The sequence below is a fragment of the Sorex araneus genome, chromosome 9 (genome assembly GCF_027595985.1).
Source record: "Sorex araneus isolate mSorAra2 chromosome 9, mSorAra2.pri, whole genome shotgun sequence".
NCBI classification, from domain to species: domain Eukaryota; kingdom Metazoa; phylum Chordata; class Mammalia; order Eulipotyphla; family Soricidae; genus Sorex; species Sorex araneus.
In genome coordinates, this window is record NC_073310.1 from 40,031,460 (window position 1) to 40,057,214 (window position 25,755).

The 25,755-nt window shown below is 40.4% G+C and overlaps 1 protein-coding gene across 2 annotated transcripts in view; it reads right to left on the reverse strand.

Moving 5' to 3' along the window:
• Window positions 1–25,755, reverse strand: part of SMYD3 (SET and MYND domain containing 3) — an 836,228-nt gene that overhangs the window by 3,691 nt on the left and 806,782 nt on the right. For both annotated transcript variants that reach the window (XM_004605437.3, XM_055147656.1), the window contains one exon: window positions 10,096–10,204. In XM_004605437.3, the coding sequence (XP_004605494.2) occupies window positions 10,096–10,204 (109 nt within the window). The remainder of the gene's footprint in view (window positions 1–10,095; window positions 10,205–25,755) is intronic.

Genomic DNA, 25,755 nt, shown 5'->3' on the forward strand with positions numbered 1-25,755 from the left:
CCTCCACCATGCAGGTCTCCAAGCTCTGAACAGATCAAATGCAAATGGTGGATGACTGACATTTGGGGAACCAAGGTTCATGCTTTAGTGCCCTGCTCCTCACCCCGTCCTCCAGTCTTGCTCTTGGTCCTCCATCATTCTACATCAGGTCCAAGCAAACTATGGAATGAGAGCATGATTTTAAAAGGGTTTTAAAGCAAAGATATGCTTCAGGTCCTTGCTGGGAAATTCTCTCAGTTAAAAGCAGTCTTCGATGTTTTCTTCCCTTCTATTCAACAAAGGGCTAGGTAGACCGTGATCTAGCAAAGAATTCGAATGTCTGAAAGAGGAAACACCCCTCTACTGAGCCCATTTGTAGTAGTCTCGGAAAAGGCCAGGCCTGGCCTACCAGGGCTCACATCCCTCCCTACATTTATGATGCACCCTGCCCAGTGAGGGCCCAGCAGCTTCTCAGGTGCAGACTTACACCAGTTTCTCACCCTTTTGGGTATATATTTTACCACTTCCTCACACAGAGTATCATCTGTGTGCCTCTGTTTAGACTTTCAGACTAAATGACCAGATCAGGTTGACCCACGTGTTTTCACATTCATTAGAGGCTCCAATCTCCCTCCGCTCTTATATTTCCCTTTCTCCCCACTCCCAGCTCTCAGAATAAGCACTACCCGTCCAGAACGAAAGTGAATGGGGCTGATCCTGTTCACCAGAGGGGCAGATCTGCTGGTCCCATTAGAAGCAATTGCCTGAGCACCAGCAGGAGGCATCCAGCCCTACAGCCAATCTGGTATTGTAGAGCCCACCCAGGAAGGGCAAGGTGGCTGGCCTTCCTCTGGTCCCCTTCTCCACCTCCCAGCCTGTTTCTTCATGGAAGGGTCACGAGCATAAGCTAGTCCAATTAACCCGTGTTTATCCTATTAGGCCTGAGATGAAGTCCCAAGATGAGCATATGGCTGTCAGGATTCAACCTACCATTTATTCCATGTCTGCAAAAATAAACCTGGGGACAGTCTGCAGGGACTGAGGAGAAGAATTGGAGGGTGCCACAGCCATATTTTCTGAGGCTTATTGAGAGGTCACAAAGTCCCCCAGGTAGCTAGTGATGTCTAGTGTTTCCTTACTTGGTGATAAATGCAATATGGGAAGGAGGGGCGTGGCCAGCTCCTGAACACAGATGCATGTGCAAGATTTAGATACTGAATCTTACTCACAGGGCTGGTTAGAATCAGCAAAGAGTTGGGTTTAGCAGAGTTCAGAAGATCAACCTGAAAGCTACTGAAAGAGGCTAGAATCATTTAGGGAGAAGAAACTAAATACAGATAAGATGAAACAGTCAACAACCAGTTTTCTCAAAGAAGGAAGCAGGAAGAATGTGAAAAAAAACTTTCGGGCTATCTTCTGCATGTGCATGAGTGGTCTGCCATGCTTGGGTGGACAGGAAGCTGAGGCTCAGACCACAAGTGCCTTGTACTGGACATCACTGGGGACTGACAGAGAGATAAGCAGGAGCAACAGGTCTCAGTAACATGACAAGAGGGCCCAAGGGGTCTTAGGCCCCAGCTGTTTTCTGTGACTGTCTCAGTCTACTGGGAAGATGAGGTTGTCCCCAACCGCAGTAAAGACAAACCAACAACATGAAGTTATGTTAAATCTTTGACAATCCAGACCAATTGTTTCCTGTAACTGTCTCCCTTCTCTCAGCTCCTCCTAACTTCACCACATGTTCACGTCAGCCAGACCAATCTTATTTTAATTTCCTGCTGCAGTATATAAAACAGATTAAGGAAATATAAAATTGTTGCTGGCTTGTGCTGGGAAAAGCTTATCTCTTTCCATTAAATTTTATTTTTTTAATGGTAGCATTTAAAAAGAGCCTGCACATAATCTTCCACAGAGGACTCATTTGAAACCTCCAAGGGGGTTACCGCACCCGTGTACTGACGCTAAATGTCATACGAGAAATGGCAGCACAAATTGTCTGCCATGTGACAGGCTTGGTTCCCTCAGGAACAAAGATGGGGTCCCCAGAACTGATTTCAATCTCATTACATCTTATTATTTTTTTTAGTAATTTTAGAATTGAGGTTATATATTAACTAAAATGAATTCAATCAAATTACAATTTAAAGTTGCAAACAATATAGCTTTCTTATTAATTTTTAATATAAATATATTAAGCTTATCAAAGATCTCATATACTCTCTACCATGAGCCTGAGGGAATCCAATAAATGACTTCTCCAAGCATGATTTAAATATGGATATAAAAATTGGAGATAAAAGAAAGGTATGCATGATAAGAACCTCTGAATCAATCACAACAGGGGAAGAAGTCAAGTTTTTTCCTTCTGCCTGTCTGGGGATGAAAGTATAACGGGGAGGGGAGAGGAACCACAGAAGAGGGATGGGGAATTCAGAGTTGGAAAGGTAAGAAGCAAGAGTTCCACTCATTAAATAGCTCCAGAGCTGAAGAAAAATTCAAAGCTTTTGTGACCTGTCTGTGCTCCTGCTGACTTTTTTATACTCTGAGTAACTAAATGGAGCTGCTAGAAGGATCTGTCCTCCTGGGAGACAAAATTTTCTTACGGAAAACAGCTATTCACCCTGTCACTAAATATTTTCTAGGCAGTTGCAATGAACATTGCTTGCTCTGAGGAAAGGAAAGTGGGAATCCAGCCCTGGTAGTCAGAGAAACAATTCTAGCAGGGCAAGGAGTTATAGGGGGAGATAAAAAGGCAATGAGGTGCTCAGAGGAGGGAAGAACCAGCATGACCAGAGAGACCCAGCAGGGGTTACAGGCAGAGAGAAATAGGGTAGTGCCTCTCAGTGATAGTAGCTACTCCATAAAGGGAGTCAATATTGTGTTTATATCTTTCAGTCAGTGACTATCAAGCAGCTGAGAATCAGAAAAATCATGTTCCTAAATGAGCCTGTTTCTTTAACTGAATGGAACTGGACTAGATCAATTACAGAAACCAACCTGTTGTTTACTGCATACAAGTAGGATTGCTATGTCCTCTTGGTAAATAAAACTATTTAAAAAGTTATTATGTAAGGTCCCTTTGCATCTCTAGTAAAATTTCTTTGTTCTGAATTCAACTTTAATAATAGAGTCACCCCGATTTCTATCCATTAATCATGTTTTCATGGTATATTATCCATTCTTTTACTTTCAGTCTGCCTTATATACTTATATTTAATGTGGGTTTTGTACAGAAATCTTTAAAGTACATTTTAAAACCATGAAGGATAAGTATGAATATATGAATTTTCTGAAACTTTTCTTCATTTTCAAGAGTATTTTGATTCTTGAGGTCCCTTGGTGTTTAATCTAAATTTTAAGATAGGGTTTTAATTTCTGGAAAAAAACAACAACCTAGGGAATATGAAGGATTTCTTATGTAGTAATAATATTTTAATAATATTAAAATCAAAAGAAGTTGAGAGCTGGATTCAGTATTAAAACTGTAAACCTAGTCTGAGCAGGAATGGCTGAAAATGTTGACAATGTCCCTTTTACCTTGTCCTAAAGAGTAAAAGAACAATAACCATAATCAAAAATCTTTGCAGTTACACGAGGGAATTTATTGATTCACCCTGGGCTCTCATCAACCTACCCTTCCTGCAAATGCATTTCCTCATTCTCTTTTTCTATAAAAATTGCTTCCTGTGACCATGCAGAAATGTTTTTGGGCGACATGAGTCTGCTGTTTTCTCAAGGCCACTGACCCTGAATAAACATGTTTTTCTAGCATCAACTCTTATCTTTCGAAAATTGACATTCAAAAGTCGAACATTTGAACTTGAGCTCAGTAACAATATTAAGACTTTCAATCACAGACACTGGGGCAATAAAATAGCAGGTAGGGCACTTGCCTTGCACGTGATCCCTGGTACTTCAGATGCTCTCCTGAGTCTGCCATGAGTGATCCCAGAGTGCAGAGCCAGGAGTAAAACGTGAAGACAGCCAATGCTCAAAACAACAACAAAAGTCTTCTGCCTTAATTATTATCTCAAGTTTACGCTTAATTTCTAAGTATTTTTTTTGTTACATGCTACTGTAAATGAAACTGTTCTCTTAAATTCTTTTTTGAATGCTTCAATGTCAGTGTTTGGAAGTGCAACAGACTTTATATTAACCTTATCTGATTTGTATATAATTTATATACTTACATGTAATGTATGCATTTATATATGGTATATAATTCATAGGATCGATAGCATAGTGGGTAGGGCATTTGCCTTGCATGCAGCCGACCCGGGTTCAATTCCTCTGTCCCTCTTGAGAGCCCGGCAAGCTATCGAGAGCATCCTGCCTGCACGGCGGAGCCTGGCAAACTACCTGTGGCATATTCGATATGCCAAAAACAGTTACACCAAGTCTCACAATGGAGATGTTACTGGTGCCCACTCGAGCACATCAATGAACAACGAGATGACAGTGCTACAGTGCTATATAATTCATAGAAATTTATTAACTTTATATCCTGCTACTTAACATTTTATTTACTATCATTATTTTTGAGGTCTATCTGATATAATATTAGTTTTAGGTGTTCAGAAACTTTGGGGTCAGAGAGATAGTACAGTGAGTAAAGTGTTTCCCTTACATACTTGGGTTTGATTCATGGCACCCCATCTGGTCACCTAATCTTGTCACCCCATCTGCTAACCAGAGTTTGCCAGAAGTGATCTCTAAACATAGAATCAGCAGTAAGCCCTCAGGACCACTAGGTATGGTTCACTATCCTCACCAAATATGCTAAATGTTGAGTGTATATACATGTTTCTCTGGTGTTTCAGTAGTTCTCATCATGTTCCTAAATAGGTAAAAGACAGAGGCTGGAGACACCGTACAGGAGTTATGATGCTGTAAGGTGCTTGCCTTGCCTGCAGCCAGGCTTGGGTAGGTCCCAGGCACCACACGATTATCTGAGAACTGCTAGGGAAGATCCCTAAGCGCAGAGCCAGTAGTAGACCAGAGGATCAGGGGGTTTGACCTCCTATTCCCTCCCCCAAAAGAAAATGACCAAAGTTAAGAATCACTGCAGTCTTAACTTTGTAAGATTTTATCACTATAATTAATGGGAATAATCGCATTGCATAACCTCAATTCGTCACTTTTGGGGTTCTAAATGCCAGGCAGACAGAGAGAGTTGGGAGTGCTGCCCTGGAAGTGAGAGGAGCAAAGTCTGCATGTGAGGCTGTGTTCCTCACACAGGCACGGCAAAGGAGAAGCTACAAAGAGCCTCCAAACTCAACTGTTTCAAGGAAAAAACAGGAGAGGTTTACAGTGAATTCAGTGTAAGGTGTACATTTAATTTACATTTAAATAAAGAATGGGGATGCAGGCTGGTGGAGAGGCTATTTTTTGGGGGGGCTTTTTGGTTTTGGTTTTTGTTTTCATAGCCTGACCTTAGGGAAAAAAAAGAAGTCACTAGCCATGCACTGGCCAGGGTACTGTGTAGAGTTTAGAGAGAGAAGAGGCTCACTGTTAAAACAGTCCAGATGAAGATGGTTGCCATTGAGGTCCAAGATGTCAAATTTGTGACTAGCACAATCTTTATAAGAAATAAATGGAGGGGCTGGAACGATAGTACAGTGGGTAGGGTGTTTGTCTTATTCATGGGTGACCCGGGTTCAGTTCCAACATCCCATATGGTCCCCCGAGCACCGCCAGGAGTATTCCCTGAGTGCATGAGCCAGGAGTAACCTCTGAGCATCGCCAGGTGTGACCCAAAAAGAAAAAAAAAACAAAAAAAACAGCAAAAGAAATAAATGGAATAGAATGAAAGTGTCTTAGACAGGAAAATGCAGGAGGAAAGCCCTAAGAAGGGGTCCCCATTTGCGAAGACCTTGCTGTCGGGTGGGGTGGCCACAGTGCATGTGTTTCAGCTATATCCAGTGGAGACCAAAGGTTAAACCAAATCAGTGCTGAGCTAAGTGGATTCTTTTCCTGAGGAGGTGAATACCTAACTGAATCTGTAACAAGTTTCTGCTTATGAATCCTTTCTAATTTCTCTTCCAAACTCAGCCTTTGAAACCTTCATTGAAGATATTTTATCCTATTATTTACAAAGTCTCAAAGACAAGATAGAATACTGAGATCAGAGGTGTTCAAACTAATTAGGCCAACTTCCCCCCTTTCATAAAGAAAAGGAAAAAAACCCCACAAAACTGCTTGGAAAACCCCTTGCAAATCTTCCTTCTTTAAGTTAATAAAGAGAAAGTGCCCCACAACACCCTAACACCCCACCCCCATGTGCTGGGGTGGTAACACCCACTTTGGGGAACACTGACTTAGAATTAAAATCTATAGGAACATTCATTTCAAAGGCAAATTGTGCCTTTCCAGTCCTTTTCCAGGTTATACAAGCCCAGAGAAGGTTCTGGAAAAGAGTCTCTGCAGGATAAAATTGACCACATAAACATGTGAAGAGAAGGACAAGTTTGGGTTGTTCCTCTGTTAGCAAATGGTCAGCAATGGTTGAGAAGATCAGATCTATCAGTCAATGCAAGATAAAGGACAGGGTCAGACAGGGTCTTTAAACCCTGCTTGTTTCAAACTTAACTGCACACAGGAATCACCTAAACAGGCTCAAAATATTGACACCTGATTTTACCCTCAGACATGATTCTCATGTCACTGTTAGGATTGTGGACTGCCCCTCAACTTTGTTTGCAGGGATATAAGGAAGATCTCAAAGCTCTGCAGGTGATTAAGATAAGGAAAGCTTTAAAAACTGCTTGTCATTAAAAACATCCATTCATTCAAATATTTGACAGAACTTACTGTGTTTAAGCATGTGTGACTATGTTAGGTGACACAAAGAGCCACAGAAAGTACATAAAAAAGAGTCTCTTGAGAATGTCTCTTTTCCTTTGAGGAAGAGAACAGAGGGGCTTATAAAATCATTCAACAGTGGACCCACCATCTAACCTCAACTACAAATACCAGTGTTGAGGGAACTGGGCGAACAATCAGAATAAGGGACTCCTATAACAAAATAATCCTCCATAGTCTTGAAATACCCAGTACTTGGCAAAACATACTCTCAAATATTATATTTTTTACTTTCTTAACACTCCAGGAAAATAATATCCAGAAGGATTAGGAAACTTGCCTCATTCTGCAAAACCAGTGATTGTGGGACTTGAACCAGAACCTACTGAATCTACATGAGTGCTTACTCTATTGGTAACCAGCTTTGCCTGTGGTGTACATTTGAATTTTGATCATTAATCAGAACTCAGCAAGAGATGACTTGACTTTCTTCGAGTCAAATAGGAAGTCTGCAGTAAGGCTATGACAAACGTTGCATGATAAACATTCTGTTGCTTTTCTAAGACTCTTTCATTCTGCAGCTACCTGGGTCTATGCTTGGTACCTTGAGAAAAAAGATTCTAAAACAGTGACCAACAGAAGTTTCTGGAGGAAGTAGGGTAGCATCCCATGAGAACATAAATAAGACAGAATGGAACTGGGCATGAGAGGTATAAATAGGCAATAAGAATGCAGTTAGAGCTGGTGATGGTGAGTACATGTAACACAGTCCATGCCATTCCACAAATTCTAATCTGTACATCAGTCTGCATTTGTTCAAACTTGTCTTTCTAGCCAAGGATGTTAGTTCTGTGTGCAGTGGCAACAGTATATCCTCACGTAAAGAACAGAAGAAATCCAAATCTCTGCTTTCCTCTCCACTTTCTCCTCTGAGTTCCATAAGGGACTCAGTGGATCCAAAGGAGTTTCTACACACTGAGATTTCCTAGAGAGCCTTATATATTTAATTGGGCCAGTCTTGAGGTAAAGAACAGAACCTTGAATTGCAGCCTGGATTTAATGGCTTGTTCATGTCTGTGTCTTCCACTGAATTATAAGGACAACACTAGCTCCTACTCAGAATAGAAGCATTTAACCAAAAAACATTGAATTAAACTGAATAAACTAGATCTAACTCCATCTGTGTTTGCCTATGGCATAGCTGTTGCATATCTCTAAACTTTAGCTCCTTCAACTTTCAAGCAAGAATGAAAAACCTGTTCACCTCATGTGGTAATTGTCTATAACAAGGACCCTGTATATCTGTGCAGTATCAATATCTTTAGTCATTTAGAAACATAAAGAATTAACTTAATCCTTATAAAACAGTTATATGCAGGCAAATTTATGGGAATTTGCCCATAAATACTTGAGCAAATTCCTCTATTGTATTTTTCTATCGAAAACCTCATAGGGTAGATCTTCTTTTTTTTTTTTCTGCATCATTTGAGTGCCTGAAAACTCTTAGCAAGACCAGAAAGCAAAGCTTTCCCTGTGACCACTAGACATTCTTACATCAGTCTGGGCAAGAATGCTAGGTCAGCTAAAAACAGGAATTTTGTGTCTTCAGGAAGCACAAAAATTCTTGTTGGCCATTGGATGATTTCAGTTAGAGGAGAAAAAAGGGAGCATGGTCAGCACACAAGAAAAAAGAATATAGGGGTTCCCAAATTTCCTATTTTCTCATGTTGAGGGAAATAACTGCATTTCTGCCTGGGAGGAGGAGTGGTGCTAGTGATATTAATCTTCACCTACAACCTCTCAAAAGGATGCTCCAGCGCCTTGCAAGAGAAAATGGCTTCTCACTAGATACTTGCTAAGCACATTTACTTATTTAACAAATGGACGCTCCCGGAATTCCCCACCTAGATACATCATCTTGTTGGGAGCACCCTGGCTATGCTCTGGGAATACTCCCAGCATGGAGTTGCTGAGCCCTGGTCGCCTCTTGAGAGAGCCCAGTCCAGATGTGAATCTCTTCACTGAGGCTTCTCTGCAGACACGGATACATGGTGCCAGCAGTATCGGGTACAGTCCCTCACATGCAGCTTTACACAACCGCTGGTGCCAGGGATGGCACAGGAATTTTCCTTTCAGAAGTCATTGCATGGATGAGAGGGGTCTCTGCTGGAAAACCAGGAAAGCAGAGCATACTGGGATTCTAGGACCAGAGAAGACTCACTGAGGGGAGGAAGGAAGCAGGTCTCTTCAACAGTGTGTCCCAACCAGGACCTGGCTCTCCCATTATTGCTAGCATCATACTAACATCCCTCTTTTGTCCTACCTCCCCCTATTAATGCTTCAAAAGTTCCATGTTGCTTGGATGGTGCTGCATGACTACAATGATAACCACAAAGAATTGTGATCTTCTGGTATGGGAGAAGGGTATCATATCTTCCTCCTACTGACAAGTGCATTATTAGTAAGAGGGCAGGGAACTGTAGATTGACAGGGGCCAGAGTGATAGTACTAGGTAATAAGGTACTTGCCTTGCACATGGCTGGGTTCAACCTTCAGCACTCTGTGTGCATTGACAAGAGTGATCCATGAGCCTATGCTAGGAGTAAACCCTGAGCACCATTTGGTGTGGCCCAAACACCAAACCAACAAACAAAAGAGGAATTGTAGGAATATTTGAGTTGGGCCTTAAAGGATCCATAGTTCTGCCTAGCCCAGGAGAAGGTGGGGAGAGGCCTTTAAATTAGAGGCAACTGTTTCAAGTAGACCTAAGTGTGAACAAAGTGTGTACCGGGCAACTGTGAGTGGTGCACTATACCCTGATTGTGGGGAGAGGGCAGGAGGGCTGGAAGGGGGTGGGCTGCAGACATGGTCAAAGAGCTGGAACATGTGTTGCTTCCTCTGGGCAATGTATGGGAGGCCTAGGGAAAGGTTCAGTCTGAGATAGGCACAGATGGGATGGTAGTGTTCTAAGGTTGGCCTGCCCAGTATGTGAGGTCAGATTGTTTTAATTTTCATGATTTGGTGAATTATTTGATTACACATTGGTAATAAGCAAACCCTGGTGGGCATGTTTATACATGGGCTGCTCATACACAGAGCTAAGCTAACTAGTCCAATCAGACTTTCTCAGAGCTGGCTGGTAAATATCTATGGGCAAGTAGGTGCGTGCATATGTGTGTGTGTGTGTGTGTGTGTGTGTGTGTGTGTGTGTGTGATGCATGTGGGTTCTGAGTTGATAAGAATCACAAGACAAAGCCAACTAAAAGCCAGAAAAAGGATTCTTGGCAGAACTGTTTGAGGTCTTGACACACTCACCAATTTCAGATTCTTCATCGCTTGGGGAAACATGCCTTGATGTAACTGCAGTTTGCCAACTTTCATTACTTGCACACCTCTGACAGGATGGCTGCCTGGGAAAAAGATCCTGGAAGAAACCAAATGGCAAGCAGTGTCAGTAGTGCCCACACACAGGCAATGAGCATTTTATCAGGAGATGAAAAACTTCGAAGCAACACTAGCAGTGAGTGTTCTGTTAGTGTTAAGAGCTACAGAGAAGAAGCTGGCTCTGCAATCCAGGAGGACTAAATACTTGGAGGGAGGCGAGCAGCAAGCATATTTTCAGTCTTCTGTTCCCAAGAATGCTTTTTGCATTAAGAAAGAACAAAAAAACAAAACAAAACAGAAACAAAACGGGACTGGAATGCTTCTGGAATAAGCATTAGACACAGCTTTGTATCTCTGCATTTCTGTTTGGGAGGAGGAGTGGGAATACAGGTGTTAATCTTCCCCTACAACCTCTCAATAAAAAGCTCCAGCACCTTAGAAGAGAAAGTGGCCTCTCATTAGATACTTGATAAGTAAGTGAACGGATGCTCTCAGAATACCCCTCCCAGATACATCCTCTTGTTGGGAGCACATGGGGCTACACTTAGGGATACTCCCAGCATGGTGCATGTGGAATCATGCAGTGAGGAGAATCAAACCCAGAGTCTCATCTATACAAAGCTCGTGTTCTACCACTGGGCCACATCCCCTCCATCCTCTCCTTTAACTCTAAACCTCTCTGAATCTCGTCCCTCACAGTCTTCCTGTCTCACAGGACCATTGTCATTTATTTCACCAGCTCGCTGGATGAGAGTGCTCTTTATTCAGGAGCCTGGCCAGCTGAGGAATGTGATACAGATGTGATCTTTTTCACACATAACAGGATAGAACAGGGGGCTGCAAAAATAAACCAAGGTATGAAAACTCTGGGCTGTTTCAGACTCCATGTTATTTCAATTTCAATCAACAACTTATATTTGATTTTTAAAAAGGTATATAGTTTTATGCACAATTTTATGCACAATTCTCCCCCCCCCCCACACACACACCCTACCCCCTCTCCTGTCAATATTTCTTTATTCTTAAGTCTGTGGAGCTGCTGTTATATGCTAGAGCCATCCCTGGAGTTAGGGAAAATAGTACCATGTATGTACACAAGCTTTTCCCTCAAGGCCCAATAATACCATTAGACACAAAATGTTCATACAACAGTCAGACACCTACTACATGACAGGGAAGTGTTTAGTGGTCAGATGAGGAGACGTCTATTTAAGTAATGCTCAGTTCAAGACTGTTGACTTGAACTGAGAAAATGATAACTGGGTTATGACTGAGAGTTAAACATGGAATGATGTCCTGGAGAAGACAAATAGGTCAACTTAAACTGTCTTTCAAAGGTTGGGGAGAGAGAGGGAGACTTAGCTACGCGAGGCAAAGTAAAGCACATCCTGTTAGGACAAGCAAGTACACATTCCCCATGGTGCTTGTCCAGTGATCAGAACTACCTGTTATAAAACCAGTAAGATCATTCTAAGAGTCAGGTCTTATAGGGCTTGCCATGTGTCACAGTCCTAATTTCACTGCATTTGTAAACTCGTGGGACCTGTGGTCACTGCTACTGTGTCACAGAGATGATGCTGGAGAATCAATCCTATGTTCTCTGATCTGCGAACACATACCTGCTAGCCAGTCACCTTTCCTGCACCTCACTGCTACCCGGGAAATGTGATATAGGCTCCCCCCTCCAATTCATGTTCTTAAAAAAAAGTGTAAAGCAGTACCAAAGAGGGAGGTATTTAAATCTACAGAATGCTAACCATGATTCTTGCAAAGAATGAAAGAAGGAGGAGGGGAAACAAAGGACACACCTGGGTCCTGGATATTTCTTCACTCTGAAGTACAACAAGAGATCAGTCACCCTACCTCTCACTCTGTACAAAATGAACATCATTATCTACTTGTGTGGAAAAGATGTTAAGACACCAGACAAAAGGCTTAAGTCCAGGCCACCATTCTCAGAAGGTAATTGCTCTGGACATTTTCCTTGAATAGCACACCTGGATTTGGGATTTGATTTTTATTGCTCTGAATGTGGCATTATTAAATTTAAAGGCTCCAAAGTAATTTTATACTAATAATCATCCCACTAAGTGGATATCTGTCATGTCATTCAGGAGGAGGAAAGTAAAGCTTTGGTTCTCTGATGGCAGAGAAAGTGGTACCTAATTAAGCTGTGATGGGTACCTGTTCTGGTCACTTGAAGACACTGAAAAACAAGTTGGGGTTGCAAAGGGGAGGGTAAGGAGGACGTGTCTAAGAGGACGGCTTGCACATAAAAATTGGCCAAGGCTCTCGCCATACATCAAAAGTATCCTGATAGGGACCAGTGCTGGCATGGATGGGTATAGAAGGAACTCTCAACCACTACTGATGAGAATTTTGACCAGTTCAGTCCTTTCAAAACCAATATGGACACTTTACGAAGAACTATGAACTGAGCTTCCATATAACCCAGAAATTCTGATTCTTGGTATCTTTCCCAAAATCCCAAAAACTATTTTTATTTTATTGAATCACTGTGAGATAGTTACAAGCCTTCATGTTTGGGTTACAATCACACAATGATCAAACACCCATCCCTCCACCAGTGCACATTCCTCACCACCAATATCCCCGGTAAACACCCCCGTCCTCCTTAACCACACCCCCCAGCCCCCATGGCAGACAATATTCCCCATACTCTCTCTCCACTTTTGGGCATTATGGCTTGCAACACAGACACTGAGAGGTCATCATGCTTGGTCCATTATCTACTTTTGGCATGCATCTCCCATCCTGACTGATTCCTCCAGCCATCATTTTCTTAGTGATCCCTTCTCTATTCCATCTGCCTTCTCCCCTTTGCTCATGAAGCAGTCTTCCAGCTATGGGGCAATCCTCCTGGCCCTTGTATCTACTGTCCTTAAGTGTCAGCCTCATGTGATGTTATTCTATATGCCACAAATGAGTGTAGTCTTTCTATGTCTGTCCTTCTCTGTCTGACTCATTTCACTTAGCATGATACTATCGTGTCTATCCATTTATAAGCAAATTTCATGACTTCATCTCTCCTAACAGCTGCATAGTATTCCATTGTGTAGATGTACAAAAGTTTCTTTAACCAGCCATCTGTTCTAGAGCACTTGGGTTGTATCTAGATTTTGGCTATTGTGAACAGTGCTGCAATGAACAAATAGGTACAGATATCATTTATACTGTGCTTTTTTTGCATCCTCAGGATATATTCCCAGAAGTAGTATTGCAGGGTCATATGGAAGCTCAATGTCTAGTGTTTGAAGGACTGTTCATATTGTTTTCCAGAAAGGCTGGACCAGTCAGCATTCCCACCAGCAGTGAAAGAGTGTCTCCTTTTCCCCACATCCATGCCAGCACTGGTTGCTTTTGTTCTTTTGAATGTGTGCCAGTCTCTGTGGTGTGAGATAATATCATTGTTGTCTTGATTTGCATCTCCCTGATGACTATCGATATGGAGCATTTTTCCATGTGCCTTTTGGCCATTTGTATTTCTTTTTTGAAAAAGCTACTGTTCATTTTTTTCTCCCCATTTTTTGATGGGGTTAGAGGTCTTTTTCTTGTGCAATTCTACTAATGTCTTGTATATCCTGGATATTCATCCCTTATCAGATGGATATTGGGTAAATATTCTTTCCCATTCTGTGGGCTCTTTCTGTATTTTGGTCACTGCTTCTTTTGAAGTGCAGAAGTGTCTTAGTTTGATGTAGTCCCATTTGTTTATGTTTGCTTCCACTTGCATGGTCAGTGCTGTTTCATCCTTAAAGATGCTTTTAGCTTCAATGTCATGGAGAGTTCTGCCTACATTTTCCTCCATGTATCTTATGGTTTCTTGTCTGATACTGAGATCTTTAATCCAGTTTGATCTGACTTTTGTGCCTGGTGTTAGAGAGAGGTCAGAGTTCATTTTTTTTGCAGGTAGCTGTCCAGTTTCCCCTGCACCACTTGTTGAAGAGGCTTTCCCTGTTCCATTTACATTTCTTGCTCCTTTATCAAAGATTAAGTGATCGTATATTTAAGAGTCTGTGACAGAATATTCAACTATGTTCCATTGGTCTGCGGGTCTGTTTCTAGCCCAATACCATGATGTTTTAATTACTACTGCTTTTTAGTACAGTTTGAAGTTGGGTAAGGTGATGCCACCCACTTTCTTTTCCCCAAGGATTGCTTTAGCTATTCGTGGGGGTTTATTGTTCCATATGAAATTCAGCAGTGTTTTGTCTATGTATTTGAAAAATGTCCTGGGTATCCTGATAGGGACCACATTAAATCTGTATAGTGCTTTGGAGAGTATTGCCATTTTGATAATGTTAATTCTCCCTATCCTTGAGCAGGGCATGTGTCTCCATTTCCTAGTGTCTTCTTAAAAGAAGACACTTTCTTGAAGTAGTGTTTTATAATTTTCCTTGTATAGGTCCTTTACCTCTTTAGTTAAGCTGATTCCAAGGTACTTGATTTTCTGAGGTACTACTGTGAATGGGATTGATTTTTTAATATTTCTTCTCTTTCATTATTTGTATATAAGAAAGTCCTGGACTTTTGGGTGTTGGTTTTGTAGCCTGCTACTTTACTATATCGACCTATTGTTTCTAGGAGCTTTTCGGTAGAGTCTTTAGGGTTTTCTAAGTATGGTATCATATCATCTGCAAATAGTGATAACTTAAACTCTTTCTTTCCTATCTATATGCCCTTGAAATCTTTTTCTTGTATAACTGCCATGGCCAAGACTTCCAGTACTATAGTGAATAGGAGTGGCAAAAGCGGGCAACCTTGTCTTGTGCCCAATCTTAAGAGAAGGCTTTTAGTTTTTCCCCATTGAGAATACTTGCCATGGACTTGTGATAGATGGCTTTGACTATACTAAGGAAAGTTCCTTAGATGCCCATTTTGCTGAGAATTTTCATCATAAATGGGTGCTGGATCTTGTCAAATGCTTTTTCTGCATCTATTGATATGATCATATGGTTTTTATTATTTCTTTTATTGATATGATGAATTATGTTGATTGACTTGTGAATGTTAAGCCATCCTTGCATCCCTGGGATGAATCCTACTTGGTCATGGTGTATAATCTTTTTTTTAAAATTTATTTATTTTTAATTAGTGAATCACCGTGAGGGCACATTTACAGATTTATACACTTTTGTGCTTATGCTTCCCTCATACAAAGTTCGGGAACCCATCCCTTCACCAGTGCCCATTCTCCACCACCAGTAAACCCAGCATCCCTCCCACCCTCCCCAATCCCATCTCCCCCCACCCCACCCTGCCACTGTGGCAGGGCATTCCCTTCTGTTCTCTCTCTCTAATTAGCTGTTATGGTTTGCAATAAAGGTGTTGAGTGTCCACTGTGCTCAGTCTCTAGCCCTCATTCAGCCCGCAACTCCCTTCCCCCACATGGCCTTCGACTACATTATAGTTGGTGATCCCTTCTCTGAGTTGCCCTTTCCCCAGAATGTGAGGCCAGCCTCCAAGCCATGGAGTCAACCTCCTAGTACTTATTTCTACAATTCTTGGGTGTTAGTCTCCCACTCTGTTATTCTATATACCCTAGATGAGTGCAATCTTTCTATGTCTGTCTCTCTCTTTCTGACTCATTTCACTCAGCATGAAACTTTTCATGCCGATCCACTTAAATACAAAATTCATGACCTCCTTTTTTTCTGACAGCTGCATAGTATTCCATTGTATAGATGTACCAAAGTTTCCTCAACCAGTCATCCGTTCTAGGGCATTCGGGTTTTTTCCAGATTCTGGCTATTGTAAACAGTGCTGCGATGAACATAGATGTGCAGATGTTGTTTCGATTATACTTTTTTGCCTCTCTGGGATATATTCCCAGCAGTGGTATTGCTGGGTCAAATGGGAGCTCCACCTCTAATTTTTTGAGAATCGTCCATATTGTTTTCCAGAAGGGCTGAACCAATCGGCATTCCCACCAGCAGTGTAGAAGGGTCCCTTTCTCCCCACATCCTCTCCAACAGCGGTTGCTTTTGTTCTTTTGGATGTGTGCTAGTCTCTGTGGTGTGAGGTGGTATCTCGTGGTTGTTTTGATCTGCATCTCTCTGATGATTAGTGATGTAGAGCACTTTTTCATGTGCCTTTTGGCCATTCGTATTTCTTCCTTGGTAAAGTTTCTGTTCATTTATTCGCCCCATTTTTTGATGGGGTTGGATGTTTTCTTCTTGTAGAGTTCAACCAGTGCTTTATATACCATTGATATCAACCCCTTATCTGATGGGTATAATCTTTTTGATGAGTTGTTGGATTCTAGTTGCTAATATTTTGTTGAGGATCTTTGTGTCTGTGTTCATCAGGGATATTGGTCTGTAATTCTCTTTCTTTGTGGTATCTCTGTATGAAAAGCCCAAAATCTTTAGAAAAGACATCCATCTGCATTGCTCTATTTATTGCAGCACTATTTGTGAAAGCCAAAATCTGGAACCACCAGGAGTTCAATAACAGATGACTGGATAAAGAAATCATGGTGTGTATACACACACAATGGAATACCACTGGGCAATAAGAAAAGATAAAAATCAAGCAATCTGCTGTCACATGGATGGAACTGGAGAGTGTCATGCCAAATGAAGTCAGCCAGAAAGAGAAGGACAGATACAGAACGATCTCTCTCATCTGAGGGATATAAAGAGACATGGGAGAAATAAGAAATAGCCAGAGGCCAAACGGAACCTGAGAACTCATTCTACAGAACTGAGTTTGGGGAACAGGGGATAGAATGAGGAGAGGGAAATGTATACTCTGATGGGGGGGTGTTGGATCATTGTACCCATAAAACCCTGCCAATAGAAATACTGTAAGACACTTAAAATTAAAAAAACAACCAACCAACCAAACCCAAAAAATCCATTTACAGAGCAGTCTGAGAGCTTGTGCAGGGGACAATGCCAGAATCTCAATCTCTGCTGGAGGACACAGAGGTGGCACATGGAAAAAGGACCAAGATTACTTGCTGGAAGAGCACCCCAAGGAAAGTAGTTGAAGCTCATCTGTGCATAAAATTTCTCCACCCTGCATACCAGTTCCCATCCACTTGCAGATGGGGCTGAAATGAGGCAAGGAGAGCCTGTAAGTAGCTTTCACTCACAGGACCAGCCAACCTCAAGGCCAGGCTGAGGGCCTAAACCAGAGAAGCATCAGATACCTGAAGACTCAATAGGACCTTTGTGAGAAGTTGGGGAAAATGGGTACCTGCAAGAAACCATCTCTGAGCTGACAGTTGTAAAACAGGACTTGTGCAGCTTTTCTATTCACAGTCTCTTTAGCCTGAGACATACAATCCAGAGAAGCATTGCCAGAAAGTCTCTTGGATTTCATGCATGTGGTTGCTTTTGAATTAATTTCTGGTTATCGTGCATTCAAGCAAGCTTCCCCTATTGCCAATACATTTTTTTTGGCAAGCCCCATATTCAAGTTATGAGGTTCCCTAGGGGTCCCCACTCACACTTTCAGAAGCTAAAAGGGAGGTGGAGTTCATGCTGAGTTCTGGTGGTGAACATTCAGCACAGGAGCAGAAAGGAGGCCTGTGAAATCAGGACACAAGGAGGCATGTGAACGCTGCCACGCTCTGGTCCTGAGGCTAGTCCGAAGAGTGATGAAAGCAAGATGGGGAGGTTTCCTGGTGGCAAGCTGGAGTGGGCTAAAACTCGGGTCCTGGACTATGAAGGCGGTATTTAAGCATCTGCACAGATGCAGCAACTCAAAGCCAGGCAGTCTGAACCTGTGGCTGTACGCAGCTGAAGGGAGGATGAGAGAACCTTGTCTAAATCAGAAAGAAAGAAAATTGGGAAAGAGAATTTCGAGATGCTCAAGGAAGGATAATAGTAATGAAAACCTAAAGGAAAGATAGATTTAGTTCTTGACACACACACACACACACACACACACACACATACACACACATACACACACAAATGCACCATGCACGACCAACGCTATGAGGTGAACTAACAGGACCTGGGGACTTGCTAGGGCACAGGGGACTGTGTGCTGACCCCAAGACACAGAAATAAAACCATCAGCATATAAAACACCAGCACAAAGTCATTCAACAAGGCATGCTCCTGGTTTGGGAGTTAGAAATGTTCTCTTCTCTGGTACAAAGGGAGCAGTCATGTGCTTCATGATGCTGGGCCTAGAATGGAAACACTGCCTTTGGGATTTCTGTGGTGAATAAATTTGTAGTAAGGAATGAGTTCCAGCAAGCAGAATGCACACACATGAGCTTTCACTCAGACCATAAGCACCAAAACAGTGCTCTACAGTTTGCAAGGAGGCTTAACGTAGGGAGCTAGTCGGATGTGTCATATTAAAGGACAGAGAGAAGATACCCTCTGTTACTCGTCTTGCTCAGACTTACTACAGAGCACAATGGCCAGTTCCCCTGTCACATCAGAGACAGTGCTTCTGGCATTTACAAGGCAGGAAAACTATTCATTGTTCAGGACAATTTATTTTAGAATAGATATAAAGCACATTACTGAATTTAAGAGGTGAGTTTAATTTGCCTATATAAATTGTATTTCAGAGTAGTAGCCAAACAGCTCTGGTATATAAATTTTACTTGATAAATGTAAAATGGTGATGGAGTTAGAAAAGTCATCATTTTTCAAGTACTGAAGAAAAAAACTGTCTCTCTGAAGAACAAAATAATCATCTACTTGTTGAAACGAGTAGATGGAAGAATTACAGAGAGTTTTATAATGGATGGATTGGGTTGTTTTCATCCGAATCCTCTGATCAATCTTAGTAGGCACTTAGCTGTGATGCCATTGGAATAATTTTTGCACTACCCACAAAGCATTCCTGAGCTCTTCAACAAAAAAAGAAGAAATGGAATAAATCAAGCTCAAATGATAAAATCCATTTTATAGGAAAACCAAATAATAGTGTAACAAATAAAACAACTGGTTAAATCTGAGAGCAAGGGAATCCTACAGAACCATGATGAAGGATCTCTAACAGGCTAATGACATGAAAGGGAAAAAATGGCAGAGGCAGAAAACACTAAAAATGAACAGAAACTCTGGAGACACAACTGGCCAGAGATGAAGCTTAAGTGGTAGAGCAATTTTCTTGCATGTCTGAGGCTTTGGGTTCAATCCAGCACCATACACACACACACACACACACACAAATTTAAAAGACAAAAATAGACACAACAACTCAAGGTGATGTATAGACCTTATGCACTCAAAAGAAAACAATACAATACAAAATATTATGTTTGAGCTTTGAATTGGTGAGGTTTGGGCACATCTGGTGATGCTCAGGGATGACTTCTGGCTCTGTGCTCAGGGACGACTTCTGGTGTTGCTTAGAGGATCACATGCCGTGTGCCGGGATCACCTGGGGTTGAGTATGTGCAAGGCAAGAGCTTTACTCCTATACTACTCTCTAGCTCTCAAAAGATATTTAAAAAAAAATGAGGGCTGGAGTGATAGCACAGCGGGTAAGGCGTTTGCCTTGCACGCAGCCAACCCGGGTTCGATTCCCAGCATCCCATATGGTCCCCTGAGCAACGTCAGGAGTAATTCCTGAGTGCATGAGCCAGGAAAAACCCCTGTGCATCGCTGGGTGTGACCAAACAAACAAACAAACAAAACAAATGAACATAAAGTGCATTATAGTTATGCAAGAAATTGCCCACATATTTCAGAGAAACAAAATGAAATATACATGAAAAAGTTATATGATATCTGAAATTTTATTGTATTTCTGCTGAAGAATGTATCCTCCAAGCAATGGCCGAGGAGCATGTTTCAGCCCAGACCCTTGCTAAGGACATTTTGATCAATCTGAGGTATTACAGAGGCTTGGAGGCAGTGGAGTCTTGATGAGTCAACACTGCACGAAAAATACTGCTCAGGAAGGTGATCCTTATATTCACTATTACTTTTCCCTTTTCTAATTTGAAAGTAGAAACAAAGATTAAAACAGCAGAGCATGACTTTGACATAGTTTCTTAGACACAAAATTGGAGTTCAAGGATAAATAAGAATGAAAAAAAGTTCTAGTGTATATATATGCATATATATAAAAAGTTCTAGTATATATATATAATATAATATATATATATACCCCTGGATTTCATTTGTAATCCCAAAGTGAAAGAGAACAAGTACTGCATCTGGCCTCTAGAAGGGCCCTTGTATCACTCAGAGAATGGTATTACTCAGAGAGTGGTAAAGCAAATACCACTCAATATCCGCAAACTCTTTAGGGAAACTAATCAGGTCCCTACACCTATTAAGACAGAGCATTGCTAGCCCAGGTGCTTCTATAGCAGCTCATGTTACCATGTTATCTGCTGTTCCTTAGTTTCTATAAAGCAGACAGTATGGAAATAATACAGAACTTTGTGGTGGAGTGGCTTGATAGACTTTTTCTTTTTCGGGCAGGGGGCCAAACCCAGTGCTTTGCATTCAGGAATTATTCCTGATGGTGCTCAAGGGACCATATTGAATGCTGGGAATCAAACCTGGGTCAACTGCGTGCTAAACAAGTGCCCTACCATCTGCGCTATCTCTCAGACCCCTTTGATAGACTTTTGTTGATGGTCCTTTAGTAGAAATTTTGTGTTTTGTTATTGAGGGCCATATCTAGTGGTGCTTGGGGACTGCTCCTGGCTCTGTGTTCATGAGGACTGCTCCTGCTTGCTCTATGTGGCAAGGAGGCTCTTGGGAGATGAGAAGCATGTGGTACTGGGAATCAAACCCAGGTTCCCCACATGTAAAGTATATGCTCTGCCTGTTGACTTCTCTCTTTGAGCATCAATAGTTTTAAAAGAAAAGATGCTAACATCAGGAAACATAATGAATGAAAGTTAAGACAGACCATATGTACTGTCCAAGAAACCACTTCAGAGCAAGAGGAAGTGTTTCCCCACCCCCATGATCTCAATTCATACAGTTAATCTGGAAAGTTGCAAGTCCCCAAGAAAAAGGGTGAAGCTTTAGTTCTCCATTATCTCTTGGCTTGCCTTTGTTGGTGACAGATAGAACAAAGTAATGAATTCTCGTTTGTTTCCTAAAGATACAGATCCATTGATTCCAACCTAAATTGAAGTCTTAATTCTTGTATCATCCAAAAAATGGGCTACTGGCCTCACATTATTGAAAAGATGTACCCCTTTTTCATCTCTTAATATCTAAGTATGATAAAGTAAAGGTCACAGTGCCTTAGAATTTCACTTCTAAATCTTAGAAGGTTACAAGATTTATTTTATTCTTTAAAATATGTAACCAAAGATTACCTCTTTACAAAGATATTATCTTTCTGGTTATACGCTTAATTTCTAGCAAAAAGGTTCTTCACTCAAAAGGCAGGGCTTTCGCACTTTTGGAAGTGGGAAAATTATTTGTACATTATCCAAAGACTCTCAAATCAGGTAAAGAACAAAGGAGAGAATGGGCAAATTTCCAGGGCCAGTGAACATATGGTAATTAGTTGCAATGCAATGTTGTTGAGGTACACCATGGGAAAAAATCACCAAAGTGTTTGTTTTTCTTAAATGTATACAACAGCATCAAGATAGTTCTTTTCCAACAGCCAGAACACCCACTTGGATCATTTGTTCTTTTCCAAGTGCAAGCTGAATGCACAGCAACCCAAGAGAATCCTGGGACTGGATTAGCTGAGTAGATACTGGATGAGTGGCCAGGAACTGCCTAGTTAGGAAAGACTTGAGTTGCAGATGGTATAAATATTCAGTTTTGAAACAAACAAACAAAACATGGGGTATCATCTTTCTCTTTAAAAATAAATCGAGGAACCATCGCCCACATCGCATTTGTAACTTTCAGATTTCAGGTGTTTAATGATTTCATTAAATGTTTGACTTTGTGCCCCAGTTTCCTTGCCCCTTTGCCAGCCAGATTTCATAAACTGGTAATTCAGCAGCAGCAGGAAACCAACCACGGGCCTGCCTTGGCAGCTGGCCCACACACAGCGCAGTACTAAGAACTGTCGGACTCTTCCAGGCATGCAGAACATTCCATTACATCAAATCATTTTTCTTTTAAATGCCCAAGAATGGTGACAGTGCTGTCCTATATCTGGCTTGTCCTATTTCATTCTTAGGACATGGTTTATAGGGTGAGAAAGACCACATAATATTTTGAAATATTTCAAAATGGCTGTCATTGTTTCTCAATTATAGTATAATTGTAACTTAGTTATTAAATCCTTCAAAAAAAACAATATATTTCTTACTAGGAAAGTTGCACAATTCCTGTTTAAAATTTATCTTTGCAAATGGGTAAAAGAAGACACCATTGAAGTTCTTTATGTATACTCTAAAGTTAATAAATTTCTGAATACATAGATGGTCATACCATTCTAAGATAACTTATCAAGCAGTAACATGTGAATGGAATTTTATAAGTTATATTCATAAGTGGTTTTTCTTATTATAACCTGTAAATTGTATGTGAAATTTTTCCTTATAATGTAGCAGGATTGGTAAATGTACTGATTCTTTCACTTAACATAAGTGAAGTGCTAGATCAATTACTTTTATAGTAATAAAATTCTGATGAAATAGAAAACTTCAGATCAAAATCTGAGTGAAAGAAGATTCCTTATCAAGTAGAATCAATATGCTGATGTGTTGCAGACTTTGACAGTCTGATATTTGGAGTTTGGGGGACAAAATAGGGTTCAATATCTACCCATTATTGCAAAGATTAATAGGGAGTCCTCCCTCTATACAATTATAATAAACATCATAATCAAAAGAGTCACAGGAAAGCTAACAGTAGAATCTGGAATCAATAGAATATATCTTCAAGGAACTTAGGAAACTAAATTCCTACTCTACAATGACATATCCCCACTAAAAATTCCTTCCTCCCTCCCTCCCTCCCTCCCTCCCTCCCTCCCTCCCTCCCTCCCTTCCTCCCTCCCTCCCTTCCTTCCTTCCTTCCTTCCTTCCTTCCTTCCTTCCTTCCTTCCTTCCTTCCTTCCTTCCTTCCTTCCTTCCTTCCTTCCTTCCTTCCTTCCTTCCTTCCTTCCTTCCTTCCCTCTCCTTCCTTCCCTCCTTCCTCCCTCCTTCTTCCCTCCCTCCCTTCCTCCTTCTTTCTCTCCCTCCCTTCCTTCCTTGTCTGGGGGTGGAATCTGGGTCAGCAGTGAGCAAGGCAAGCACCTTGTCTGTTGTATTATCTCTCTGGGCACCCCCAAAAAGAAAGAAAAACAACTACCAATTTTTAAGACTGAAGATGAACATCTGAACGTTTGGAGTTACTTTTTCAGAGGATGAAGATATTCTAAAATTTACTCTGGCATTGGCTGAACACATCTTTGAATAGTACAGCAACTAAATGATATCCACTAAATAAGTATATATATTACATGTGATATAAATCATTGCTGAAAGGATGCAAAATGATATAGCTATGGTGGAAAATGTTTGGATGGTTTCTTAGTAAAAACACTAAAGAAACTATACCAGGTCATTTCCCTTTTTATTTATTCAAAAAAGTTTGAAATTTTACATCCATAGGAAAACCTACACAGATATTTATATCATAGCACTTTTAGTCATATTGTCAAAACTCAGAAGCAAGCAACATGACTTTTAGTAGGTGAATGGGAAAATAAATTGTGGTACATTCAATTAAAATTCTTTTAGTGCTTAAAAAATTTATCTATCAAGCCACTGAAACACATAAAGTAAATCTGAATACTACTAAGTTAAAGAAGCTAATAAAAAAAAAAGGTTACATTCCAGGGCAGCGAGATAGTACAGTGGTAGGACTCTTGCCTTGCATGCAACCAACTGGGGCTTGATCCCTAGCATCCCAAATAAGCACCTGAGCATGACAGAAGTGATCCCTGAGTGCAGAGTCAGGAGTAACTCCTGAGAACCACCAGGTTTGTCCCCCACACAAACAGAAGGCTATATTCTAACTATATTACATTATGAAAAATGAAAATTTATGGAGATGATAAACAGATTCTGAGTTTTTAGGATTTAGGGTTGAAAGTTAGTGCATAAGTAGAACTCGAGATTTTTTAGGATAGTGAAAACACATTATATGATACTATAATAACAGATATATAATTATATTTTTAAAATATCTACAGAATATACAAAAGTGAGTATGAACTATAACAATGTAAACGTGGATTTTGGATGATTATGACCTGTCAGTGTAGGTCAATTTATCGATTATAACAAATCTACCAATGTGATAGGGACTGTTGATAAGAGGGGAGACAAATTGTGGGTAGGTAATATATGGAAAATCTCTGCACCTGCCACTTAATTTTGCTGTAAATCTACCATAAAAAGTGCTTTTATTGTATTTTTTTGTTTCTTGTCAGAATAAAAAAATATTTTATTGATTGAGGCACAGTGCTTTACTATATTGTTAATAATGATTTTATGTGCACATAATTCTATCACTATACCTGTCACTGGTGTACCCATCTCTCTCTCCCCTAAGGTCCCCAATGCCCTCCCTTCCAGCCCTGCAACTCAGTTCTATGGATCAATTTCCAACTGTGTTGCCTTTGGCCCTTTGATACTTTCTTACTGTGTATGTTTAAGTCCCTCATATGAGAGAGATCATTCTGAACCTATTCCTTTTCTTCTGACTTTACTCAGTATGATATCCTCTAGTTCCACCCATGTTGAAGCAAACCGCATGATTTTGTTCCTTTTTTAAAAGTTGCCAGTGAGAATGACATACAAAACATCTTAAAAGTAATTATAATAAAAACAGTAAAAGATACTTCTGGACAAAAAAAATATTAGAGTTTATCATCAGCAGATCTCAAGAAAAGTAATCTCTAAAGGATGCATTTCTGGTAAAATGAAAGCTATTCATCATCATGGGTCTAAGGCACAAGAAGGAATAACAAAGTAAACAGGCAAATCTAATATGGAAAAATCTATGAATACCAACAAATAAAATAACAATTTTTATGGTAAAAATAAAGTCAAAATTAAAATATAAATTAGTCACATAATATATATACACACACATATTTATATCAGTAGCAAATAGGACTCAAGTGCTTTAATGTGATTTTTGGGAAGAACAATAAAGTGATATAATGTTACTTACTTAATAATTTATTAATTTATGATTTACATGCTCTCTAAAATGCATGATATATTTAATAATAATTTTTTAAAAACTGACTTAATTTTTTGTTTAATTTAAAGGTTATAAAGGCAGTATGTAAAAGACACATAAACATAAGATTTAACAGTATCTAAGGACTTAAATCACTGAGAATAATTCACTGCGATTTTAAAAATGCACAACCATCTCCATTATTTAGGATAAACTGAGGTAGATAAAAATTTAAATAAAAAGATGCATAAAATAAAAATATGCATAATCTAGTTTTAAATAGAAGGTAAAATATAGTTTACCATCAATAAGATTACCAAGTTAATGCGTCTTCATCTACAATAGAGTACGTCTGTATCTAATGACACTAGTGCATTATTGCTGGCATATATTCTGGAAGTAACTATTATTTTAATTGAAATCAACTGATACAGATGCCAAGTACTCAAATGCTCATTTTCACACAGGTGTTGGG